This window comes from Toxorhynchites rutilus, chromosome 2 (genome assembly GCF_029784135.1).
Source record: "Toxorhynchites rutilus septentrionalis strain SRP chromosome 2, ASM2978413v1, whole genome shotgun sequence".
Classification (NCBI taxonomy): Eukaryota; Metazoa; Arthropoda; class Insecta; order Diptera; family Culicidae; genus Toxorhynchites; species Toxorhynchites rutilus.
In genome coordinates, this window is record NC_073745.1 from 285,609,355 (window position 1) to 285,635,910 (window position 26,556).

Below are 26,556 nucleotides of genomic sequence, written 5' to 3' on the forward strand. Positions count from 1 at the left end.
ATTTACGAAAATTGGAACCATTTCCTGTTTGGTTCTGTAAATGGATGTGCGCCCTCTAAGCAATTGATCGTGGGCTCACTCTCAGAATCATCTATTGACAATGTTCTAAATTATTTTTCATAAGGATAAAAGCGGATGACATTTGAAATATTAGGTGCGCAACTTAATTCGTTTCGTTTCCAATAGATAGCTCAAGGAGCCATAAATATTCAACGGCGACAGCTGATTTTTGTTGAATCGTGAAGGGTCGACATCTGTCAATTAAATATTGTTCACGAGTTTTTGAGTTTTGTACAAGTCCAATTTTTACTGCGTTAAAAATGTCGAGTTACGAGATTTGCGATAAATTTGGATTTTCTGTTTCCATTGCAATAAAAGGGCAGCTAAGCATCCGGGTCAACCGAAAAAGTTTGAAAACGAATAATTAGAGACATTACTCGTTCAAAACTCACGTGAATCGTGTGAAACACAAAAAAGATTGTAGAATCACTGGGGTAATACTATAAGCTATTTATAAACGACTCAAAGCCGCAGTATACATCCAAAAGCAAGAACAGTCGAACGGCGAATTTGCATGTCCGGAATGTTGCTTGAACGGTACGAAAGGAAGCCATTTTTACATCAAATTGGTATTCTCTTCCTCTTAAGTGACACTGACGTTCCTAGAGGAACTTCGCCGTCTCAACGTAGTATTACTTGAGTCATTTTTATTAGTATTTAGTTGAGATTTCCATGTCAAATTACACGCATTGGATGCAGACATCGAATCGGTGCCGGGGACGAAAAATGGATCAATTACGACAATCCAAAACGCAAAAGATTGTATGTAATGCCTGTCCAACTAGGAACATCAACACCGAAGCCGAATATTCACGGTGTCAAAGTAATGTTCTGTATTTGAAGTGTTATCCATTATGAGCTATTGAAACCTGGTCAAACAATCAATGCAGACTTATATGAGCAACAATTGATCCGTTTAAAGCGAATTATATTCCATCATGACATCATGACGCTGGCCCTCATGTTTTTTTGGAAAATAACAGATATGAAATTCTGGAACACACGCTTTATAGGTCAGAACTTTCCCTTCCGACTACCGTTTGCTTCGATCGATGCAGAACGCTTTGAGTGGAATATGTTTTACTTCAGAACAGAGTACCAAATTGGACGGATTCATTCTAGGCTTTCTAATTTTTTTCTGCTTGTGTTCACCTGTTTTGTTTACCACTTACGGCGTATAGATTTAGATGATTCGTATGCCACTTATCGAATAGTTCATACTAATACAGCAGCCAAGCTCAGCCCACATACTATATAACACCACGAACCAAGCGCAACTGAATCGCATGCCCGGAATCTAAAGGCAATGATCGTTCTAGAAACACTATGGAGAGAGGAAATATTGCAATTAAGGCTCCGCCCGATGGCAACATGTTCATACGCTCTGAGCGTAAAATCTGAATTTTCACTTTCTATTAACCAGTCTTGTTTCTGCCAGCGGAAGGTAAACTTCTTTTTGGAGGCTCGATAGTGTGTCATATTGCGAATGAAATCGTGGTACGATTAGGTTCGCAACATCAAATACAAGGTGGGACTCGATGAAATGATACAGAGTGTCGGTGGACGCTCGTGTATTCTTGCACACGCACACATGCATAGATTTTCCGTTTGGCTAAATGTAGATTTAAATGGTTGCCATTAGACAGTTTTAATGTTTTGATGATAAGAAGGGTGGAATTGTGGTGGTGTTGGCACAAATATGTAATCGCCCGTGGACATGTGTTATCACCTGGAACCGTTATCTTTACTGCTATAAAACTAATAGCGAAATCGTTTTTGTTCAGTTGCAACCCCAGTGCCACACTAACTGCTGTCAAAACGTTTTTTTATTCACTCAGTTTCAACCCAGTTTCGCACTAGGTCCACCTCGAAAGCTATTAGTTTCGCACTGAGATGTTTCACGGGTTGGCACTCGGGTTCACCAATACAACTATACTGAACTGTCAAGTTCCGAGTATTGTTTTGGAAAATCTAAAAATAAAGACTATGAAAACGGAAAACCTGCTGCTTTTGCTTTTGTATTATTGGAATCGTAATCCAAACCGGATTCTGATTTTGAAGAGTATATTCGAGTAGACGACATTAAGCTACGTGTGCTTCCATTGGGAGGTGAAAATAATGATGGATATCCAGGTGGAATAAACCTGCTTTCAAAATCAAAATTATGAATGAAAATTTACTTTAACGTATCGGATATTTATTTTATGTGTTGAAGTATGAGGTTTTTTTCCGAAATTGCACGAATATATTGAACGAAAACTGATGTCTGATGATGATTTTATATCATAATAGTAATTATTTATGGAACAAACAGAAATGCATCGACAAATGGTTAAGTGAGTGTCATTACTACATGTGTTAGGTAATCAAACAATATGAAGCAGAAATTTTCATTCAAACTTATATATTTTTACACTGCACTTGGCCCTTCTGATCTGATAGAGAATAATTTATCTCCCAAGCACTAATATCGCCACCAGACGTACGTGTAGACGTGTACATTTGTCATCGCAAATATAAACAATTCAGACTATATAACGCAAACCAACAAACCACCGCATTCGTGAAACTGAAATCGTTTTTTTTATTACAGAGTCAGTTTGGCATTAACTCAGTTTCAAAAACGAATTCGCTATAAGGAGAAAATAATGCTCACGATGCTTGCTCATTACTCTCGTGAGAAAAATGATGTACCATAATTCAGACATCATCAGCTAATTATATAAAACCAAGGCACTTCCACACTAGTATAACTTTCTACTAAAGAGTTATGTTAAAAATTTCAATCAATTCTAAAATAATACCCGAAGTGAAGTGGATTGAATAATATAAGTTCACAGTTCTACGTCGGAAATACGGTCTTGCCCCAGACACAACCTCTCACTTTCAACCGAACATAAATGCCACACAGCATATATTTTCATTTATCTTCTGTTTCAATGTAGTATCATTTGTGCCGCTTTGATGAGAACACTTAGTTGAAATTACGATGCCAAATAACATTACAGTAATTTACATTTAATGCGACATTTAGCTAATTAGACAGACCTGTAATGAGATACCATTTGGACATGGACATTTTTACCTCTAATTGAACATTTTTGTACACATCGAGTACGGGGCCCAAATTAGAAGTCGACACCAGACTGTACTGTACTGTACTGGATTGTACACTGTACCACTCTCATCTCCAATGTCCAATTACAGGTCAAAATCCACGTAGGTGACGTCCAAATTGAACCCCTATTGAACTGACAGGAGCCAACATATCGGGTTACTCACTGAGATGCTCCCTCTGTGTGAGATTTTGCTAATAATCTTAGTCTCAATCATAGCACCCGGCTGTCAAAGTCGCCTTCAATGCGACACTGAGTGGTGCCTCGGCATGTCGTATTAAATGTAAATTACTGTATATCAATAATATGAGCAAATTATAAAAATTGTTTTTCATGTTTCAGTCTCAGATTCAGAATATTATTACTCGGGTTGTTCCGTAGAGTCTCACTTCTCATCACTCATCCGCTCCAACGAAATTTGAATTCACCACATTTTCGCCCGTTACCGTCTCATCAACTTTGTTTACATACCGAAAGCATGCTCAGAAACACATTCAGTTTCTAATGTTCTGAGTCGGATCGATATCACATTGAAATTCATCAGCAAAACCAAATTTTTGTAGCAAGAATGAAACTTCTCACGTACAATTTTCTCACCTCTAAGTGCATCCGTGGTGTGAAGGTCGGATATCCACTCAAGTTGAATGTAAGTAAAATCAACATGAATACTAGATGCATTATGATGAAATCGTAAACACGCACAGATCGTCGAGAAAAAAGTTGTATCCGCGGATTTTAATTCAGAGTTCATTTCACGGATGATTCCACGGCTAGACTGGGGTGCCATCAAACTAGCTGCCAATAATGTGAGTATTGGAATCATCGCTAAACATTCCGGTTTAATGTGGCATACATGTTATTTTTTATCAGCTTGGTACGGACCTACCCGCCATAATGCCGGAGGATATTTCATCGGACACCGAGACCCTGCAAAAACTGCACCACGTGCTGTTGGAGGTGGACATTGTTGAGGGTACACTCGAGTGTCCAGAGACCGGACGGGTTTTCCCAATCAGTGATGGTATCCCTAACATGTTGCTCAATGAAGACGAGGTTTAATTTCGGATTCGATTCAAGGTAGACACGAATGTTATTTGGCAACGTCATTTTTCTTTGTTTCATATGGTTACATATTTCGATCGTTTTTCGTATTATGATGGAACGTTATAATTTTGACAATAACGAGAGCTGTTTGCTAGATATTTTGGAAACGGACGCAATGTATTATCATGGGAATGTTAGTTTTTATATACTCACAGTTTCTTTGATTTCAATTGTTTGGTGTGGATAGCAGGTTTCTTGTCGTATTTTTGAATTTTTCTCTGTCAGAATTGCAATTTGAACATTTTGTGGTTGCGAAGAAACTACATCTAACACATATTCAATTCGGTACAAAAATAAATATTCCAATATACGAGATTCAGCAGAATTTAATGTTGCTCGAGCATAATCTCTTATCGTTTCGCTCGCAGTTGCGTCGTTTAGTATTAGCATTTCGAAAAGGCATGTTATGTTCGATAAATATTCTGCGGGCACACCAATCTCTTCCACATTTGATTGTAATGAATATTTAGTTTGATCATGAACACATGACTTCTGTTGTGTATTTGCATGCTCGATTTTATTTTTGATTGCGTAAAGATTCATCATGATTTTTTTTTCTATTTCCAGCTTTCTTTTACTCAAGCCTGCATTTGTTTTGCATTTTAATTCATAATGTGGGAACAGAGGAACGATTCAGTGAAAAAATAATGGAGTTTTTTCCCTTACCGTATGCTATATTTAAGATTTAATCGTAACAATGTTAACATAATTGTAAATAAACCCGCAACCTTCAACAAAATAAACGATGTTTAGTGATTCAAAAAGAATACTCATGTACGCGTAAATGAATGTACTATGAAGAACCTGTTTATTTTAAGTGCTTCAATTTTGCTGACTATTTTAGGCTCGTAATTTTCATCGATACATTTCTTAAATACTGTTTACCGTAATCATGGGATTTGTACCATCGAGGAACACTATAGATTGACATACGGGATTAGATATTTCTTCATCGTATATAAATATAAACTTTTAGTTTGGTAAGTGAATTTGAAAAGTTCGCAGAACATCAGAATTATCACACAGATTGTATTTTTGGAACGCTTTGGAACATTAAGTCAGCCGAGGCCCACACTATACTGCTAGTAGGAGTACTTGCACGATTCCGAACGCCGAGGCTCTGAACGGCTTCTGACTCGCTCCTAGTTGCATTTGACGTCATTCATGGCACTGCACTTGAGCTGGCCATACACACTGCCCTTTGCCAGCCCCGATGGTCCCTTGCACAGTTCGCTGTTAGGTCCGTGTACCTTGTACGTTCGTTCGATACGAATCGATCGGTCAGGTCCTTTCGCTAGTTTCTGCGATCCCTTCGCGAGATCCGGGTTGGCTCCGTTCCAGGTAACGTAGTCCGCCCTGTGCGTTTCAGAAACCACTAGTGGGTTAAATAATATACTTTTTTTACGCATTAATCAGCAAATACTCACAGCAGTAGATCATCGTTGGGCCCCCTGAAGATCTTGGCATTCGGTCCCATGGTTACAATCCGTGGGGTACTGAAGTTGAGCTTGTCCGATTTGGACGATGCGGCAGCGCCCGGTCCATCCAGTTCGTCCTCGGAAGAAGACCCTCTGAAAATAGAATACCTAACATTACACCGAATGGGGATGGATCGAACACCAAACCAACAGGTAATGCAGGGATAGTTAAGAGAGAGAGAGAGAGAGAGAAAAAAGAAAATCGAATCGAGAAATGGTGAGAAATGGTAACTGAACAAAAAAATGGGAAGCTGCGTGTTGTTTACTAGAAGATGTTGCAAGATTAAATCACAAAGAAAGCTGTTTTGAAGGGTGTGAGTTTCTGGCCAACCAAATCAGGCGCTACTCGGGAAGCTATTTCTAATTGTTACTGATGTTCACGGAAGTGATGTGGATACTGTGAAGGCACGTGCATGACTTACAGTTAAACGATAATCATGAACGTTATCGACTATGGGTTATCGGTTTCACTTTATCAGTGGTCAGGCCACACAAGTTACAAGACATGTACTCAATTCACCATAGTTTGAACACATTTTGTATCACGATAGTGTTTATCGTAAAAGTTGATCTGTTGTATAACGGAGAAGTGTATTCTCAGCTGACCGTAAAAGGTAATTATTGTAGTGATATTGTGAATATGTTTTTCTAAACTGAGAAAGACTTTTCATTGAAAAATATCAAAAGAAATAAAATTGGGTTGAAGAAGGTTCCTATGAAAATTGCATAAATGCTAGCTCAATGGAATATGATTAAATAGTGTCTGATTCTGAAATTTACTTCGTTGGTATTAACAACAACATTTGTGCAGTTTAAAGTCGATTCAAAAATGCTGATTCTGACCAATGCTTGGATGCCTGATGATTATTACAAATTTACAATAAAATCTCAAGTCACAGATAAATGTAATTGGTTTGAATGTTCATCAAGTAAGGGAGTGCAATGTCCTACAACAACTGAAGAAATGCCAGGGAAAATATCAATAGGTACTTATGATAAAGGCCAGTATTACGTTATAATTTCAGAAAAAGGTTGAGTTTCTTTTTGGAAATGCAATGCAATTCGTAGCGAGATCACATCAGCTATCAATGATCAAAATTTGGTTGATTTAACCCTTTAACGGGGGGTCTCCGTAGCCACTTGGTTACGCGTTCGCTTACCAAGCGATCGATCGTGAGTTCAAACTCAGGGCCCTCAATTGACCATCTTTGTGTTGTTATAGAATAACTACGTCCACGCAACCATCATCAGCGATGGAAATCGATCCACGGTGAAACAAAGATCGATTTATCCATACAACTGCTCTGCTCTGCAAGGAACATCGGACTGCTGTTCTATAAATAACCCAACAATGATCAATATCAACTGTCTCCGCTGTCCGGTCTGCTGAACAATGGAAGATCAGAAAGAATACCCTTACGCCTAAATGGCTACTACTGTGTAATTTACCATAATGTAATGGAACAGAAAAACTTAACGCCTAAATGGCTACTACTAACTACTGTGTAATTCACAATTTATAGAAACATAAAACATATGTACATGTACACGATTAAACCCGGCTCTGTTACAGCTAAATGCTATTGAGCCTAATAAATAAATGGAAAAAAAAAACCCTTTAACGGGCCGTGAGAACTAGGCATGTAATCAACGCAAATTCCAATACATCAACATGTTTAGATGATAAAATACACAATTTTTTTTTCAATACATAAAACAATCAAAAACATTGAAAAAAAATTGATGGCAATATAGTTGGCACTGCCCGGTTAGCGCAGAATGTTGGTGGCAATATAATTACCAAACTCCATTTCAACGACATGTTTACATGCTAAAATACACAAAACATTCTTTTCAATACGCAAAACAATCGAAAACATTGAAAAAAAATTGGTTGCAATATAGTTGTCACCTGTCCGGTTAGCGTAAAATGTTGGTGGCAATATAGATCCCACCTGCCCGTAAAAAGGCTAGTGTTAGGCGTTGGTGGCAATATAGCTGCCACCTACCCGGCAAGCGTTAAATGTTGGTGGCAATATAGATGCCACCTGCCCGTTTAGCGGAAAACACTTGATGGTAAAAATGTTGTTTTTGTATTTGAAATTTTGATGTTAGTTTCAACAGAAAAACCTAATAAAATTCATGATTAGACTCAACAGGTCCTAAACAGTTCATATGTATTGAAAACTTCAACAGAATGACTGTTTTTCAATAACTTTACGGGAAATTTGCTCTTGCTGCTCCAAATTGGGAGTTGTTAACACAAAAATTGGTCCAAAAAAGAATAGATTTTGATTTTTTCGCGCTCAAAAAATCAGACATGTTGCTAAACATTAAAAACGGTTACCACATAAGGTTAGAAGTGATCATTTATTGTTAAAGAAGAGAAAAAAATAAAATCGTTGGTGGCAATATAGATGCCGGTACCGGTTAAAAGGTTAAACTTGAAACATTTCTGTTAATCGCACTATTCGAAAAACTGCTTCGATCATTGGTTGTCAACTACGGAAAATTCAGATTATATCGACGGATTGCGAATGCATCAGGGGAGCTTCGGCAGACTTGGCTGTACAACAATATTCCGGAATTGCTGCTCATGTTGATGTTTGGAGGCGGAAAAATCCAGATATCCAAATGTTTATTTTTCAAGGCGGATTGTCGTTAGGCACAAATGTAGGGTAAAAAGTGGTCTGATGAGTTCCGAATGATTAATTTCTTTTTTCTGGAGAGTTGGAAATTTATTTAAAAATCTGGTTTTTTTTCTTATTCATAAATAAATAATTTAAAAACATTGCGGTTCATGAAATGGGAAAAGTCGACATTATTTTCTCATTCAAATTTATCAAAATAAATAAATACTTCAGTAGTTATCAAGTGTAATTAATAATTTTTAATACAAATTGCATACAAATACTGAGGTAGGTAATCAATTTTTGAAACTAACTTTAAAATCGCAAAGTAAAGATAAAAATATGTTCCCGAAAGACGTAATCCTACATAAAAAACTATGGGTTATTCCTAAAATACAAACGCAAGATTGACGTAGGGCTACCGTTGTCTGAGTAGTAATTTGAGTGTATTGATTAAATTATGGATTAAACCTCAAATTTGCTTGATTTCTTGAACTTCAGGCACTCAGTTTTTGACTTTGACATGTAAATTGAACGCATATTGTTTCAATCGACGTTACGCAGCAAATTGTTATCAACATTTTGCCAAACGGTATACGTAGAAGTTCAGTGAGCTGAAGACATCAAGGGATAACATCCAATGCAGTCTTGAATAACCGAGCCAAAGCATTGTGTTCATACCGCTTTTGAAGTCTGCACATATTCCCGAGTGTAAAAATGCATGCGGGTACAAAAGTATCCGCATCTTGCAATGCCGATTTCCCCAGATTCCTTGGTTTTGAAGTCTGTGTTGGAGACCTTATTCCGGTATGCAGGAGCGCATGCGAGTACAAAAGTACCCGCATCTTGCATCTATTTCACAATGCCAATTCCCCAGGTTCATTGGTTTTGAAATCTGTGTTGAGGAAACTCATTTCGATCTGCAGAAATGTATGCGAGTCCAAAAGTACCAGCACCCTGCATCCAATCAATGTGGTGAATGAACCTGGTGGCTTTCTACCGATCTATCAATATCCGGTTCAATAGATTGAAGCATTTAATCTCCGCGTTCGAACGGTTTCTTTGTTCATCATTAATATATCGAACATACCCTAACAACAGAGCTCCATTGTCAGGCAATGCAGACTCGTCCAATTGGAGAGAAGATCTGTTGGTATGTAATAACACCTCGTCATTTCGCCTTTGAACGATGTCATTGCTCAAACTCATTTTTAGTAGAAAGTACGTACCACAGATTTTGTAACTTATTTTACCACGCATTTTTGTGAATGTTAGTACTCGATGTTTTAGGTATGCTCACGAGTCTATTCGTTGAAAAACTAGGATATAGTCACTATTGTATAGAAAATTTGCATTAAGCACCAACCAGCGTAAAAAACGTAAACAAAGAAAACCGAACATTCATAATTTTCCGTGACAAGTATCCTGAAGTAATGAGAAAAAAACGCTGCGCGCGTAGATAACTAAATATTTTTTAAATTATTTTTTAATTACTAACTAAAATGATTAAATTTTAGTTCACTTTATTTAGCTGTGTAATCACGTTGTAATCTCTTGAATTAAATTAGTCGATGAGTGTATTATCATTAAACCTTCAACGAATTTCAGAACGCAATTAAACTTGCAACCTAAATGCAAGCTTGTTATATTTGTTTGGACTTGATTTTGATAATGACATTCGTTCTACTAAAATATTAGCCATTATTATAACAAGTTGCTTCGCGTAATACAATTCATACAGTATCATTCAAGTTTCAAATCATAACTAGTGTTAATTATTAGGGGTCGATTTTTAGACACCGTCGTCCCCTTAGAAGCCGAGATCGACCCCAAGGGGTCGACCACTTTGGGAAACTAATTGTACAGAAATATAAATTGAGATTACAACCACAAGAAACCGATATGCAAACAGAGTGTCCTAAATTCGAATTCATTCTGTACGAAATTTGATTTTTTTTATAAATAGTGTCTGAAGTTTGATTCAATTGAAAAACACTTTTATTCGATAATTTTTTCATGATTTCAACCAAATGGGCACCATAGTAGTAAGCCTAAAAACATATTGAACTAATTTATTTAAAATGCCAATCAAATAATACCTGTGCATACAGTTTAGATCTGTTTTCTGCATAAAATGCCTTAAGTATCCTGAATATGATTTAGAACGGTTGAAAATTTAAAAAACCTACGGAATACCACTGATACCACATGTTCATCCACGAAAATGTTTCCGTTTTGGTAGATGAGGTTCTGGAATAACTAAACCGAAAGAAACAAAAGTTTAATGTTTGCTTTCGCTTTTTTCTTATTCCTCCCTTAACTCCATAGTAAAACTTGAGATGTAGAACCGCACCAAATTGTTGATTGATTTTATTCACATTTTTCACAAACTATATTGTTTTACAGTTGACCATTGTTCTGATGACAAAGGATGACTGTCACAATCGTGTATAATACTCTAGTGAACTCTTGGCTAACAAACGGATTGGTACTCGATACACTAGAAAAATACTCGGTGCTCAGACTCGACTGAGTAACAAAACAAGAAAAAATGGTTTAATAGTTTGCTCAAGGATTTCTTAACCTGCATTCTACTTTTATCAGATCACACATATTTGCAAATAGCCAAGTTTCTGGCATAGATTTATTTTGACTGATCAGCAAAAATTGATAATAGTACCAGAGTGAACCAAGTGCATACAACCATAACGACTAGAGAGGAGCCACGTGTTTCTGACTACTAGGGTGGAATTTTAAATGAAATGTTGGATTTCTCCGCATCAGAAGATTCTTCCCTTTGTCCTTCAATGAACACGGAGAAGTAACTTATATTGAAACACAATGTATATGCTTTTCAGACAAGTTTTTGAAAAGTTGTTCGAATGTATTTTTATATCTTGTTCAGACAGAGGTTAAAAAATTGCAATTATTAAACTTTTTATGATCGTTTTTAATTTCCACCGTGATCTTTCACTGATTGCAAGTACTCTTTTTTCAAAATCACACTAACCCGTTTGTCGTTGAAACATATTTTTTTGGAAAATCAAGAGTTGAACTTGGAAATGCATACTAATCGATTATTTTCGGTAACTAAAATACTTCTTCTTGGGTGGCACTAACGTTCCAGTGGATCTTTTGCCTTCTCAGCGTAGCTTTACTTGCGTCATTTTTAATAGTAGTACTTGGTTGAGATTTCTATGCCCAATAACACGCCTTGAATGTACTCTGGAGTGGCAAGCTCTAGAATATGCTTGACCACAGTGCAAGCCGGAAGAATTTTTTTGACGAAAAATCCCCTGGCCAGAACGGGAATCGAACCCGAACCCCCGGCTTGATAGTGTGGGACGCTTACCACTCGGCCACGGGAGCACGTAAAATACTGCTTTAAGCTATAAAACCGATTTGTTGTTAAGGTTCAGTGGAGGAAATTCTTCTGAATAAATTATATAATTTCATCATCAAATTCTTCAGTCATAGTGGATTTTTCTTTGGTTCAGACAGAGTGAACCAAGAGCACATGGCCAGTCGTAAAACCCTCTTGATCGACCTGAAAGAGTATTTTTTTGGAAAAATAAAATTACACGACATTGTTGAAGAGTAACTAAGAGCTGTAGAAAAACAATTGGGGAGAATGATTGAAAGCTACTAGAACTACATAGCTTCAAACTTTGAGTTCGTTTTACTCGAAATCATAATTATGTTAAAGGGTGTGTCACATCAAATTGCATCACGGAAAATACGCTGTAGAAATTCGCCCAGTAGACCGATCCTTTTGAAAATTTTAGACAGTAAAATAAAAACTATTAAACAACTTTTGGCATTTTCTTTTTATTCATACTTCGAGCCCAAGCCCGTATGCTCGCACCTTCCTCTTTACCCCGTCCATAAGGTTCTGTACAACGTCAGGTTGTAGTTTTTTTTTAACAGAAATCCATTTTCTCTTGAAGTCCGCCTCTGATTTGACAACTTTTGGGTTATTCCGGAGGGCCTGCTTCATAATCGCCCAATATTTCTCTATTGGGCAAAGCTCCGGCGCGTTGGGCGGGTTCATTTCCTTTGGCACGAAGGTGACCCCGTTGGCTTCGTACCACTCCAACACGTCCTTTGAATAGTGGCACGAAGCGAGATCCGGCCAGAAGATGGTCGGGCCTCGTGCTGCTTCAATAGTGGTAGTAAGCGCTTCTGTAGGCACTCCTTAAGGTAAACCTGCCCGTTTACCATGCCGGTCATCACGAAGGGGGCGCTCCGCTTTCCGCAAGAGCAGATCGCTTGCCACACCATGTACTTTTTGGCAAACTTGGATAGTTTCTGCTTGCGAATCTCCTCCGGAACGCTGAATTTGTCCTCTGCGGAGAAGAACAACAGGCCCGGCATCTGACGAAAGTCCGCTTTGACGTAGGTTTCGTCGTCCATTACCAGGCAATGCGGCTTCGTCAGCATTTCGGTGTACAGCTTCCGGGCTCGCGTCTTCCCCACCATGTTTTGCCTTTCGTCGCGGTTAGGAGCCTTCTGAACCTTGTATGTACGCAGGCCCTCCCGCTGCTTGGTCCGCTGGACGAATGAACTTGACAGATTCAGCTTATTGGCGACATCCCGGACCGAACTTCTCGGATCACGGCTAAACTGCTTAACTACGCGCTTGTGATCTTTTTCACTGACGGAGCATCCATTTTTGCCGTTCTTCACCTTCCGGTCGATGGTTAGGTTCTCGAAATATCATTTTAGTACTCTGCTGACCGTGGATTGGACGATTCCCATCATCTTACCGATGTCCCGATGTGACAACTCCGGATTCTCGAAATGAGTGCACAGGATTAATTTACGACGCTCTTTTTCGTTCGACGACATTTTTCCAAATTTACGAAAAATTGACAGTGAAGCATAGCCAACGTGATCTATACACTCTTATCTGATTATAAGCGAAAGCTGAAGATATAATTCCTAAAAATTAAATTTCTACAGCGTTTTTTCCGTGATGCAATTTGATGTGACACACCCTTTACTTGGTCCGGTCTGACTGAACACCGACCAAATGACCTCCGGTCTCCTTTCGTTCACCAACGCGGTTACCCGCCACGAGACCCGACGAGCCCCAACGTCTCTACTACGGTTGACAAAAATGCGTGAACATGATCCCGCCCGTGTGTCGAACATGGGGTTGTCAACAGTTATAAATACAAACAATTATAAGAACAATAGATAAGTGTAAAAAAGTGATGAAGTGATCAAATTGAAAAATTCCAATATGTATCTATTTTTCAATATACATCATTGAAGTTTCATAACAATAGAACTTTAAACCAATGATTAACTGATAAAAGAGTTTTCAAGTAGTCTTAAATAACTAGTAATTAAAACACTGAACTAATATATTCGTTTGAAGATTGGTTAAGATCAATAATATCACCGCGAGAAAAAACTGGCTACACAAATTAGTGCGGTAACGAAACCAAAAGTGAGTTTCCTCTTTTAAGTATATAGAACTTCTTCTGAAGTAACCCATGTAATTCTCAGGAAATTTGTAATTTATTACTCGAAAATGCACTGCACGGTTGTGAGAATAAATTAACAAAATTATTGATTCATTTGTGACCGCACAACACGACCATTCGACCTTGTCCCGTGTGGTAAAATTGTTCATGGAAACTCGAACAACCCAGCGGCGAGCAGGCAGCGAAATAAAAGCGAAGACGACCGACCCCGCGAAGGCAAGGAAGGTGAGAGATTACTTCAAGCGCAATCCGAACCTTTCGATTCGTGACGTGGCTAAGAAGGTCAATTCTTCCGTCTGGTTCGTCCTGCAGACAATGAAGCGGGTCGGACTTCATGTCTTCAAGAAAGCTGTACCGCGAGTGGTTGGTGCATCGTAATGGACGACGAAACGTACATTGAAGCAGGCGCCAAGCGAATACCTGGTTTGAAGTTTCTCGTCGAAGTACTCGGTGTAGCAGGCGATCTGTGGGTGAGGCAAATTCGACAAGCCTTACATAACGCCTGGCACAAATATATGAAGGACCGCCTTTCCTCCGGTACCACGAAGATGGCACTCTATTTTAGCCGGATCTGGCCCCAAGGAAGTTGTTTTTGTGTCGAAGGCGGCAAATCCGCCAAACTCGCCAGAAGAACTTCGCCCAATAAAAAAAGTCTGGGTGATTATGAAAGGTATGCTCCGGAAAACACGAAAGGTCTTCAAAAATGACTAGAATTTGTAGAAAAAGTGGATGAAAGTGTGTAAGAAAGATGCCGTAAGTATTGCATAGGATTTGATGGGTAGTGTTAAGTACAAGATGCGGCCATTTTGCCTAGAAGAGGAGGTTGGATAAACCAACTTTGCAAAAACATAGTTAATATATGTTTATTTATTCCCTGAGAGTTTCAAAAATAGCCGACTTATTTTTGTCTGTTGCATTTTTTTCCGAGTAAGGTCTTCAACTATCGCACTGCAAATCAAGAGACAGTTTGGAAAGCTTAAACTTGATGCGTTGATGTATCACGAAGATGCAGTGTTTTAAATGTCATACTGTTCTAATTTTTTAGTGGAAAAATTTTGTTATAGAAGTGGCACCCAGGTAAAGTCATGAACCTGTAAAAGTGAAACCGTTTATCCCAACATGCACGTGCCCGGTGAAATCTGATGTGAGTGTGTTTGGCTTAATAACAAGGTAAAAGTGGTGCAGAAAATCCATTCTGTATACAGAGTCAGTGTTAGTTGAATACGAATACGACACAATCCATACTTTGCGTGATCACTCTTTGCTCTAACTCGACATTGTTTGAGTGAAGAAGCGGCCGCGGTTGCAATTGTAGAATTCTTGCTCAACTCGGTGCGTCCACCCTGCTGCTGTTGCTGCTGCTGGTGGTGCTGATGGTCACGACTCTCGTGCTGTTGTGACAGTGATGGTGGTGATTGTGGTGAATCTTTAATGATTGCAGTGGAATTGGTGGAGTTGGTGATTTCGATGGATGCATCATTATCGTTGTCCGCCGTTGTCTCATCCTGCTGGTCACTACTGCCCGCATCGGTTTCTTGTCCAGTCGGATTATCCGAATCCACGCTACCTTTCTTGGGGCGTAGATGGGCGGCTGAAGTGCCGTTGCTGTGGCTAGATTGTGTCATTGCGTTATACATTCATGTCGCGCGCACATACACACACGTAAAGTGTTTTGGCATTGGCATAAATTTAAATATTGCACGAGGCGGTGGCATGAGTGAATTTTGGGTTCGAATCGATCCGATATTAAGATAAGAATAAAGAGAAAATTGAAAAATGAATAGAAAAACTTTTTTACTCATTGAAATTTTGGAACAATTGTTTGCATGTTGAGAATGAAAAACCTAAATTATTTGTCGTGCATTTTTCTAATGAAGTGTATGCTTTCAAAGCGCTCTATTTTCATAATTATATTCTATACATAATTTCGCCTACCTGGGCGTAACGCTACTTGCTTGCGCGTTCTCCTTGTCCTCGTCTGGCTTCAGCGGGGCATCAATTTTTACAGATTTTTTCTTTTCTCTGTCCTCTTGAATAACAATGTTCAATATTTGCTTTGCTCGATCTTCCGAGTAATCAACGCTTTCCAGGGCCATCATAATAATGCGTTCGGCGATATCCTTATATTTTGCCTGAAGACGTGTCTTGACTACAAGAAGGATTAATGGTCATTTAAAACCTACCACATTTTACGCTGGTAACATTTGATTACTTTTCTTCTTCTCGTCCTGTGTCTTCGGTTTTGCGGGAGGCGTAGGAGTATCGGATCGATTAACATCACCGGATTGCTGCTCTTTTTCGGAGTCTTTACGGAACGATCCCCGTTGAGTTGGAAGTTGTTCACGTTTCTCATACCCCAACTTGATCAATTGTTGTGACGCCGTCTGGACATTGTTATCTGCGTTCGCCAGGATATCCAGGATGAGCGTTTCTTCCGCTTTGGGGAAGAAGCTTTTGAGGTACCTGAAACGTTGAGTCAACCGAGGAAGATTTTAGTTTGTGACATAACGCCAGCGTTGCTGAAGGTGACACATAACATAGATACGATTGGAAATCATGCACTTAGCTGATAATAAACCATGTAGAAAAAATTGTAAATAGAATCTCAAAATGAAAACCAAACTACCAACCGAAAAGAAATTATACAGTGTGAGCAAATAATCTACGGAACAAAATGACAACGAAACGGAAACGGATTGTCTACGCTATTTGGTTTGTGTGGGTTTTTGATTAGTGGACAACCTCAGCTTCATTTTGGGCGAAGAGTGCGGTTTCGGCGAGTTATGCCGCATGTCGATCCCATTGCTGCGTGATGATCCATGCTGGTAACCGCCGTAATAGCTTCCGCTAGCGCAACTCGCTGGTCGCGCTATAGGGCTTCCGGTGCGCGAAGTTGAAACCTCACTGCGTCCACCGAGCACCGGCGTCATCTGGAACGCCGAAACCACGCCCATGGCCGTGTTGTGGAAGTGGCGCTGCGTCAGTGGAGGGGTCGAGTAAGGGCCCGGAGTGGTTAGGGGGTGTTTTTCCACCTGCAGTGCGCTTATGACGACTGCCTCGCGATTATAGTATCTTCCGGTTTCGAAACGTGTTGGGTAGCCCGAAGTAGTAGCATGATCGGAGCACGGAGCGGTTATTTTGGAGTGTTATGTTATTTTTCGAGTTTTGAATTTATTTGTTAGAAATTGCAGCGTGCATTAGAGAAAATACTAGTGTATTAGAAACACAGCATAACGGTTGGTGGAGTGTGTATTTGTGTGGTAGTGTACTTGCAAACAGTAATAGAAATCTATGTATCTACTGAAGGAAACTTAATCTCACCAAAAAGTTTCCTAAAATGTCTGTTTAACGCCTCATAAAATATATCCATTTGCCAGATTGAACATTACTTGCAAGGCACCGATGGACGAGGGCTCAATAAAGATCGTGATGGATAGTCCATCTTTTGGCGACGGCAAACCTAATTGCAAACCTTCGAAACCTGATTGGTTGCGTGTCCGCTACTAAGCGAACGATCATAACCATAATCAATTGACCATCTTTGTATGTTATTCTAATTACTACGTCCACGCAATAATCATCATGTGACGATGATCTTACCGTTCACACACGCTCTGCTGCTTGCAGCAAGAAATATCGATAATTGGTGCTATTAATAACACAACAATGGAAACATCATATCAACTGTCCCACTGTGTGCGCTCCAGCTGTGAACATGCGAACATGCGAACTCTTACGCCGAAAGGGCGACATTATGGAATTGACGACATGTTATCGATAAGATAAAAATGTACACGAATAAATTCGTGTTACAGCTGAAGTGCTAAATGAGCCTACATAAAATAAATAGATGGGATAAAAAAAGAGATTAGTTGGACGTGGATGTCTGTGCGAGGCTCGCGGTGAGCGTTTCGATTTCGGAACGCAGTGTTAGTGTTCCTACAAAAGTAGTTGCTGACAAGACGAGTTGTGTGCTGTTTATTGGCAAACTAAATATTTGAGGCTTCGTTGCGACGATTTATCTTTTTTTTTTTTGACATCGTCCTCGACTATTCGCGTAGACCTAACTATTTTATTTACAAACAAGGTATGATCGCTAATTCTATTTTTAAAAATGTTTTCCATAATTAAAATAAAATTTGTCGCGGACAGCACTGAATAGGCGAAAACATAAATCAAACGGATTGTTGTAGCCGTAGTTTATTCTATGATATGGGACAGCAACACTGATGGGCGCAACAAAAAATCCACCCTCATTTTTTACCAATTTGTTCCGATATTAAAAGTTTTTTTTCAAACTTTTTGGTATTCCCGTCGATACTACGTAAAAGTAGGCCATTCTGCCGTTTCAGTATCGTTGATTTATTTTTTAGGCAAACAAAAATGACTTATGTTTCTAAATGGGTATTTTTAGGGTAATAAAAAATCCACTAGCGTAAATTTGTTTTACGGGTTTTTTTATAGATGCACCTCTCGGTTTTGATAGTAACCAACTGTTGGTTGTTTATGAAAAGACCGGCGCAACACAAAACGGACACGAGGAGAATGAATAATCAAAAACTTCGGGCAAGTGAAAGAAAAACACAGTTACAGTGCACAATGGTCCAGGAGATGTATACAAGTGGAAATTAGTATTTGGAACTCGACAGTTACTCTTTAGACAAAAACTGTCTTCGACAAAGTTGTTACATATGATAGAGCGCTCATTTTTATGTTATCAAAAATAGGGTGACCAAAATTGTCAATCAAATAAAAATGGTAACTTTTTTATCTTTATAGATAGAAGTAAACATAGTTCGACAATATTGTTGTCCCAGTTATCTGAGATATCTTTGTAGAACAAAGTTTTTTTTCTATTATTTGAAATAACCGATATAGCGCCTTTCTTATAAATTACGTTAGGATCACCATGAAAAAAACTGTTTTTTGTAGATGTAGAATTTGAAATATAAAAGTTAAAGCAAAAAAAAACCGTTTTTTCATGGTCACCCTAATAACAACATTTTCGAACTATGATTACCACTATCTATAAAGATAAGAAAGTTAGGTTTTTTATTTCATCGACGATTTTGGTCCCCCTTTTTTTGATAACATAAAAATGAGCGCTCTATCATATGTAACAACTTTGTCGAAGACAGTTTTTGTCTTGGGATAACTGTCGAGCTCTAAATGCTAATTTCCACTTAAATACATCTCCTGGACCATTGTGCAGTGGTAGTTAAACTTGGAGTGAACTTCATTGTCACTGCTTTATTGACGGAAGAGCAGGAACGCACATTCATCAGTGCTGCCAGAAGGGCTGCGTTCATGGTATAGTCGACTGCATATTTTTATACTGTTAACAGTTTACATCTGACTCAAACATAATTTTATTAGTTGGTTATACAACTTTTCGTGCGTAGTGACGTGTTTTTGACGCAAATCTCAACACCTAAATTTGATTGTGCGTAGCTTCTAGCGTAAGGAGTTTCAACGAAACATTGCTGGGTAATATGGAGTAAGCCGTGGTACGATTCAGCTGGTTCGGATTCGGATGCATCAGATGCTCGGCAGTGTGGCCGATCGACCGGGAAGGTCATTTGATTGACGTACAGCAGAGGACTTTGATCTGATTTGCTCTTGTATCTAGGGAGAGGGAAGCATCATGGTGTGGGACTGATTCTCGTGAACTGGGGTGGGAAACTTAGCGCAGGTGCCGATGGTTACGTCGACATTTTGTGCGAAAACCTAGAAGAATCCATGCCAATAATGGGACTACACCTTCCAGCAAGATAAGAACCCGAAGCATACTGCGAAGAAAACAGCAGCATTCTTCCGATCGGACCGGATCAAACCAATGGTGTGGCCACCCCAAAGCTTCGCATTGAATCCTATTGAGAATTTATGGGCGATGGACAACAAGGTGAACAAAACTGCCGCTACGAACAGACGAAACTATTTTGCTGCGTTGAAGATGGCATGGGACAGGCTGGACACCTCCGGAGCCTCGTGGAGAGTATGCCAATGCGTTTCAGTTGGTTGTCGAAACCAAAGAGGGTCATATTGGTTATTAATTATATGTTTTTATTACTTTTTTCAATAAACCATGAAGTCGTTTCTGTTATGTCATACTAATTTTTTGTTTTTCTAAAAAAATAAATCAACGATACTAAAATGGAAAACTAATTACGTACCTTTACGTAATATTGACTGGAATACCAGTAAGTTTGAAAAATTAATTAATTATTTAATTTAATTATTATTTCAAATTATCGAACAAATGATCCTAATGTATTGCTTAATTTTTTCATCTCAAATATAAAACATTTCATGGACGATGATGTTGGGCCATTCAAACTTTGGTTGAAATATGTGTAATATTTATATGGGACCCCTCTCCATTCCAGATGAAGGAGGGACGTCATACCATCATAGAAGCATTTCTCGTACCCAAAAACCCTTCTTCTTGAACGTTCGTTAACGTTCCCTGTGGAACTTTTGCCGTCTCAACGTATGCATTAACTAACGTCATTTATGATTACTTAGTTGAGATTTCTTAAGCCAAATAACACGCCTTGAATGTATTCCAAGGGGCAAGCTCTTGAATACGCGTGACCACAGTGCAAGTCGAAGGAAATTTCTCTGACGAAAAATCCTCCGGCCAGAACGGGAATCGAACCCGAACACCCAGCATGATAATGTGAGACGCTAACCACTCGGCCACGGGTGCACCCAAAACCCAAAAACCCTCACATCCCAAATTTGGTTGCATTCGCATGTTCTGAATTATGCAGAAGTTTGTGTTTCATTTGTATGGCAACACCCTTCCCTTTAGAGAGGTAGGTGTGTCTAAACACCATATAAACATTGGGCCTTATTATAGAAATCGAGGCAATAAGAATTTTGCTCGTTAGTCCTATCTAACTGTTGAAGATACCTAGCAATTCGATAGCATCGAAAGAGTGATAGCTATCGGTGCAGCTTTCAGAATTTTTTAAGTTGTTTGGTTTGCTTGTTCCATATCTTCAGAGAATTATTTTATTTTGATTTGCGTCTCTGATATTTTTTTTTGAGAAACATTTCGGAAACACCTAAATATATGCAATCGCCACACATGAAATTCGAGATCGGTACGAGATTATCTCGATTTACAAAATACGAGATTTTGCTCGGTGTGATAGTGATAGTGATTGTATCGAATCCTCGATTCGATTTATATAATAGGGCACATTTATTGCTCACTAAAACCTCCATATGCAAATTTTGGTTCAATTTGCTTGATTAGTTCTCGAATTATGCAAACCCTTCCTCGCTCCCTCTGAAACATGAAACAAAGAAACGTTAATGGCCTCCTAAAACCTCCATATACCAAATTTGGTTCGATTTGCTTGATTAGTTTTCGAGTTATGCAGAAATTTGGGTTTCATTTGTATAGCAGCCTCCCACTGAGAGAGAAGGGAAGGGGTATCTAATTACCGTAGAAACGTTTTGTGCCCCTTAAAACCTCCATATGCCAAATTTGGTTTGATTTGTTTGATTAGTTCTTAAGTTATGCAGAAGTTTGTGTTTCATTTGTATGGCAGCTCCCCCTTAGAGAGAGGGGTGGAGTATCTAACCACCGTGAAACATTTATTGCACCCTAAAACCTCCACATGCCAAATTTGATTTCATTTGCTTAATTAATTCTCGAGTAATGCAGAAATTTGTGTTTCATTTCTATGGCAGCCCCTCCTCAGAGAAGGGGAAGGGGTCTCGAACTATCATAAGAACCTTCCCCGATCCCACATACCAATTTTCATGTCGATCGGTTCAGTAGTTTTCGAGCTCATAAGAATCAGACAGACAGACAGAAATCCATTTTTATATACAGTGACTCAAACTCGTAATCGTACCCCAGCATGCAGATCTTTTTCCACTATTTTTGAAAGTCGAAAATAAGCTTTCGAAACATTCTACTAGGATAATGATATATACATCATTTTAAAGCTTAAGCCGTCAGTTTTTGGAATATTTCACGAACATATTGTAATCTTGGTGTGTGTAGATGTAGTGGACACAAATATCGAGAAGAAATAAAAAAAATGATTTTTTTCTGTTTCAACAGAAATTTTCTAAATTAATACAATTTTTTGTCTACCAAATCAATGGCAAATCCAATTAACCTTATCAACCAACTTTCATTTGGTACCTATAACGTATCTGTAGGATCTTTCAGAGATATTTTTAGTTGAATGAAAAATGTCCCCTTCGTTTTTTGGCGATGAAAAATTTGATAAACTTTCGTTTTTATGAGTTTGTGGGTGAGGAGTGCATGTATATGTAAGAATGTATACGTGCGAGTATCATCACTCCTCTCAATCCTAGAACCTACAAACGTATGAACACGAGAGAGTACTCATAGCATTATGAATTTCTGGTACAATATGCGTTGAAGTGCTTTTTTAATTTACTTCGAAGATTGATCGATCGACTAAAAAAAACGGCGGCTGACTAAAAAAAGCGGCTCCGAAGTTTGATCGATCGACTAAAAAAAAACGGCTGAACGTATCAATATGAAACGTTCACAGGTGTTTTGGTGGTACACTAGGCTAAGAATTTTCCCGCTTATATTAAAACTTACTGCAATATTTGCAAAATTACAAAATATTTTCATAAATCCTGTTTTTGATACTTTTTTATAAAAATTAATGCAAAAAAAAAAAATAAGTTTTCGTCAAAGTGGAGGCGATCTGGTGTAGCGGTAACATCCATACCTCTCACGCAAAGGTCACGAGTTTAATTCTCTCTCCAGACATTCTTCCAAAAATGAAGGTAAAAGTGACGAACCAGCCAAAAGTGTTGAGTCACTATAATAGAGAAAAAAAAGAAAAGAAAGTTGTTTTCGTCAAAGCAACAAATTCAATTTGTACAGAATTTATTTGAGTTTTCAAATGTTTTTTTTTGGTTTGCGTTGCGATCAATTATTTTATTATAAAATTATTCATCATCAAAGACGCTTAAATTATTCATCATCAAAGACGAAAGGGTAATTTTTTCATTCAAACAAAAATATCTCTGTATAGAAAGGTCTAACAAGAACGTTATTGATACCAAATGAAAGATGGTTGATAAGGTTAATTGGATTTGCCATTGATTTGGTTCACAAAAAATTGTATTAATTTAGAAAATTTCTGTGAAAACAGAAAAAAAAACATTTTTTTTCTTCTCGATATTTGTGTCCACTATAACTACACACACCAAGATAGAAATATGTTCGTGAAATATTCCATTGAAGGCTTAAGCTTTAAAATAATGTATATATCATTATTCTAATAGAATGTTTTGAAAGCTTTTCTCGACTTTCAAAAGTAGTGGAAGAAGATTTCTCGCGTAACTTTTGAAAAGGTCCTAAGTAGCAAATGAGAACAAATCGAGTTAACGGATGCACACTATTAATTATCAATCATTGAATGCATTGAGAAAACAATCTTTCAAGTATCTACTCTTAATTTTTTTATCACCGATACAAAAAAATGTCCAATGTACAGATTCGGATTTTAAGCACTCGACTGCTACTTCGGACGCCACTTTCCTCTGATACTAGATACATCCAAAGTAACAAAACAATCAAAACAACTCGAAGTCACACTTCGGCCATTTTGAGTTTTTGTTATTTTTCGGGTGTTGATATCGTTTTTGATGCAATTCAACGATTATTTTTTTTTTATCTGTATTATAGTGATTTTCAACTCATTTGGCTGGTTCGTTACTTTTTACTTCAATTTTTGGAAGAATGTCGGGAGTGAGAATTGAACTCGTGACCTTTAGCGTGAGAGGCATGGATGAATTCAACGATTAATAACAATAATAATCTGCTTTTACCACGAAGTGTAAGTATTTGGATCGTTGTTCAGTAGTTATTTTCAAATTCTTATCGTGCATCGTAATTTGTCCAATGTACAAAACGGTCAGTCAAAACGTCCAATGTAACATTTTTCGCTCGGAGGCTTCAATTTCAAACTAAAAGCGCATAACAACAGTTACGGTTGATTTTTCACAGTTATTATTGAATGCTGGTGGTAAAAGAAGTGATAAAGATCGATTCCTTTTGAAACAATTCTCGGAACAATGTTTCGGTCTTCAACTTAGTTTTTCTCTAAATGATGTGAACGTTACATAGGACCTTTTCAAAAGTTACGCAAGATTTGCATGGTGGGGTACGACTACGAGTTTGAGTCACTGTATATAGATAGATTGGAAGTTCCGTAATTCTTTTAAGCTGACCGTAGACTACATAATTAGCAGGAAATTTTATTACTACTATATATCTTGTTTTCTTTTTCTTTCTAAAAAATCGCTGGAAAATTAGGAAATATCGAGAGATTCTTACTTTGGTCGTTGAGTCGACATCCCTTGTAAGTTTAATAAAAAGAAGTATTATATTTACATCTGTTTCTATATTTAATAAACACTGGATATTTGGTTTTTAGAAGGCTTCGTGACTGAGAAAAACAGTAAAGTTTATACAGCTAGTCTTATAAACGAAGATATTATTATGTTATTATATATTAGTTATTATATTCATGCACACAATAAATTGAGATGTCAACAAGTAAATAAATAAATTGATTTCCAATTTTAGAAGATCCAGGAAAGAGTACATTGTGTATCACAATTGTGTGTACTATTCTCATAAAAAATTACCTAACGTTGCCCTAAAGTGGTATAGTTCATTCATGACAAGCAATTTTTCTGGAAATTAATTATAGACATATAAGATATTAGTCTCTGAGTGACAAGCTCGAGAACAAGTGTGTACGGGAATCGAGACTCTCGGAGAGACTATATCTGTGACACTATTCAATTAAACAGGAATACTATTCAAGGCGTGCTATTTGACATAGATATCTCACCTAATAAAATGGTAACGTTTGTCCTATCAAAGAAGAATATAAAACATAACTAAACATAAGAAATGATAACGGTCTTACCCTAGATCATTTGGTAAAACAAAGTTTTCCATAAAAGCCGTATAAGATAGAATACTCAAATGCGGCGATAGAGCAGAACGAGAGGAAAAGACAAGAAGCAGCTTCCATATTAAACATCAAGCATTATGATAGCCAGGAAACATTTATAAAGTAAATTAAAAATGTAGGGCAAACAGGTAATTGCCGGAAGTGCGATGTTTTGATATAGATTATTTTTAGAATAGGTTTATTAGTGTACGAAAAGATAAGCACATATCACATGAATGCGAGTATTTGTATAAGCGCAAAAAGTTTTTCCTCGCTTTTTCAGACATTAGAATCTATTCATTATCAGTTGGACTTAAATGTACTTAACAAAAAGAAAAAAAAGGAACACACATGTGTGGCCACAAGTTTACAGTGAGTTTCTATTGCTGCTTGCAAAAAGCTCGATTGAAAAGCATCAGAGTAGAAATGATTGTGATTTGTTTGGCGCTTGTGTTGCTTGTGTTGGTGCCTGTGCGTGTTATTAGATGTGTGTGTGTGTGCAGTTGAAGTTGGATACTCACTTTTTGAGCAGCATTCTGATGTGCGTTTCCGGAACGGTTGGAAACATGGAATTGATTTTAGCAACCGTTGCATCGGTATCGGCAGCACTACAGTTGTTAGAGAACGATGTCTCCTGCATTGCCTGCCGGCCAAGCCCCATCCTTGGGGTGTGTGGACTAGATCGAAGCATGGGGGATAACTCCTGTTCAGGAAAGGTTGGAAGGTTAAATTATTATATTATTTTAAGGGTGACTGTGAGTCAAACAGTTGATTAATAGAAATAGTTAATGATGTGATAGAGCAAAACGGGTGTACTTACGATTTGTTGCTGAAGTTTGGTAGCTAAATTGGGACTAGCTGTTAGGCTGGGAACACCTGAAGGTGGATTCTGGAAAGCTTGCTGAGCTGGGTAAAACGAGTTACTCGAAGGGTAAACATGATAGGGAGAACCATGCACTGGCTTTACATACAGGAACGGAGCCACCCGAGTGTGGATGTGGGGGAGAACGATTAGTTTGAATTTCGGTTAACATTGTGGTTATAATGTAATAGCAATAAGTTGAGAGAAAGAAGAATACATAGAAGTGTTTTCGCATGACGTCGATATGTACACGGCTGCACGAAGCAGGATTCAATTAAATTATGTATGTAATCATACCTGCACTGCAACGTTATCATTGGAGATATGCAGAGGAGCACCAGTTTGGATTTGGCGGATTCTTGCACGTGGGTCCTCCCATGTTGTCATTTTCGTGAAAAGGTTCACATAGTAGCTGAAAACGAAATTTGAAAATTCGTTATTGCCCTGTGGTTATGCAATTCTGTTCATCATCAAACGTGAAGGAATGTAAATATTAATGATTCACTAGGGACGCCATGTTGATTTTTCCCGCAAAACCAAAAATTGTGTCACGTAATTCTCAGCAAGTGAATCGTGAAACAACAATTCCAGATCGGAAAGTTGGTCATCCGAAACTAATCTCTTACTTTTCGAAAAGCAAACTTACTATCGCCCCGTTCGTGGGTCGTATTTGCAATCCCACCCAGGAGGCAAACTTATCTGCTCGATCTGCTCGGACATCTCCACCAAACTGTGTGTAGTCTACATTCTGGCGTTTCTTACGTCTGTGTTCATTGCTTGACGCGACGCGTCCATTCATGCTTTTTGACATTTACAGAGCCTCACTCGAGATATGACG

General features: G+C 38.2%; 2 protein-coding genes across 9 annotated transcripts; one reads left to right on the top strand and one right to left on the bottom strand.

Moving 5' to 3' along the window:
- The first annotated feature begins 3,626 nt into the window (after positions 1-3,626).
- Positions 3,627-5,032, top strand: LOC129764723 (multifunctional methyltransferase subunit TRM112-like protein). Its single transcript, XM_055764133.1, has 4 exons — positions 3,627-3,822; positions 3,881-3,982; positions 4,047-4,253; positions 4,848-5,032. Exons 1-3 carry the CDS (start codon positions 3,745-3,747, stop codon positions 4,233-4,235), a joined length of 369 nt encoding a protein of 122 aa, XP_055620108.1. The 5' UTR covers positions 3,627-3,744; the 3' UTR covers positions 4,236-4,253; positions 4,848-5,032.
- Positions 5,033-5,069: 37 nt separating this feature from the next.
- Positions 5,070-26,497, bottom strand: LOC129764720 (uncharacterized). 8 transcript variants are annotated; one of them, XM_055764125.1, is made up of 10 exons: positions 26,365-26,497; positions 26,016-26,130; positions 25,677-25,817; positions 25,378-25,559; positions 16,623-16,952; positions 16,093-16,343; positions 15,816-16,029; positions 15,126-15,491; positions 5,708-5,851; positions 5,070-5,636 (listed from the first exon to the last, which is right to left on the bottom strand). In XM_055764125.1, exons 1-10 carry the CDS (start codon positions 26,436-26,438, stop codon positions 5,423-5,425), a joined length of 2,031 nt encoding a protein of 676 aa, XP_055620100.1. In that variant the 5' UTR covers positions 26,439-26,497; the 3' UTR covers positions 5,070-5,422. The 8 variants fall into 8 exon arrangements, with proteins under 8 accessions (XP_055620100.1, XP_055620099.1, XP_055620101.1 ...); XM_055764124.1 differs by having other exon boundaries at positions 5,708-5,866; XM_055764126.1 differs by having other exon boundaries at positions 5,708-5,866; positions 26,345-26,437.
- Positions 26,498-26,556: the final 59 nt, after the last annotated feature.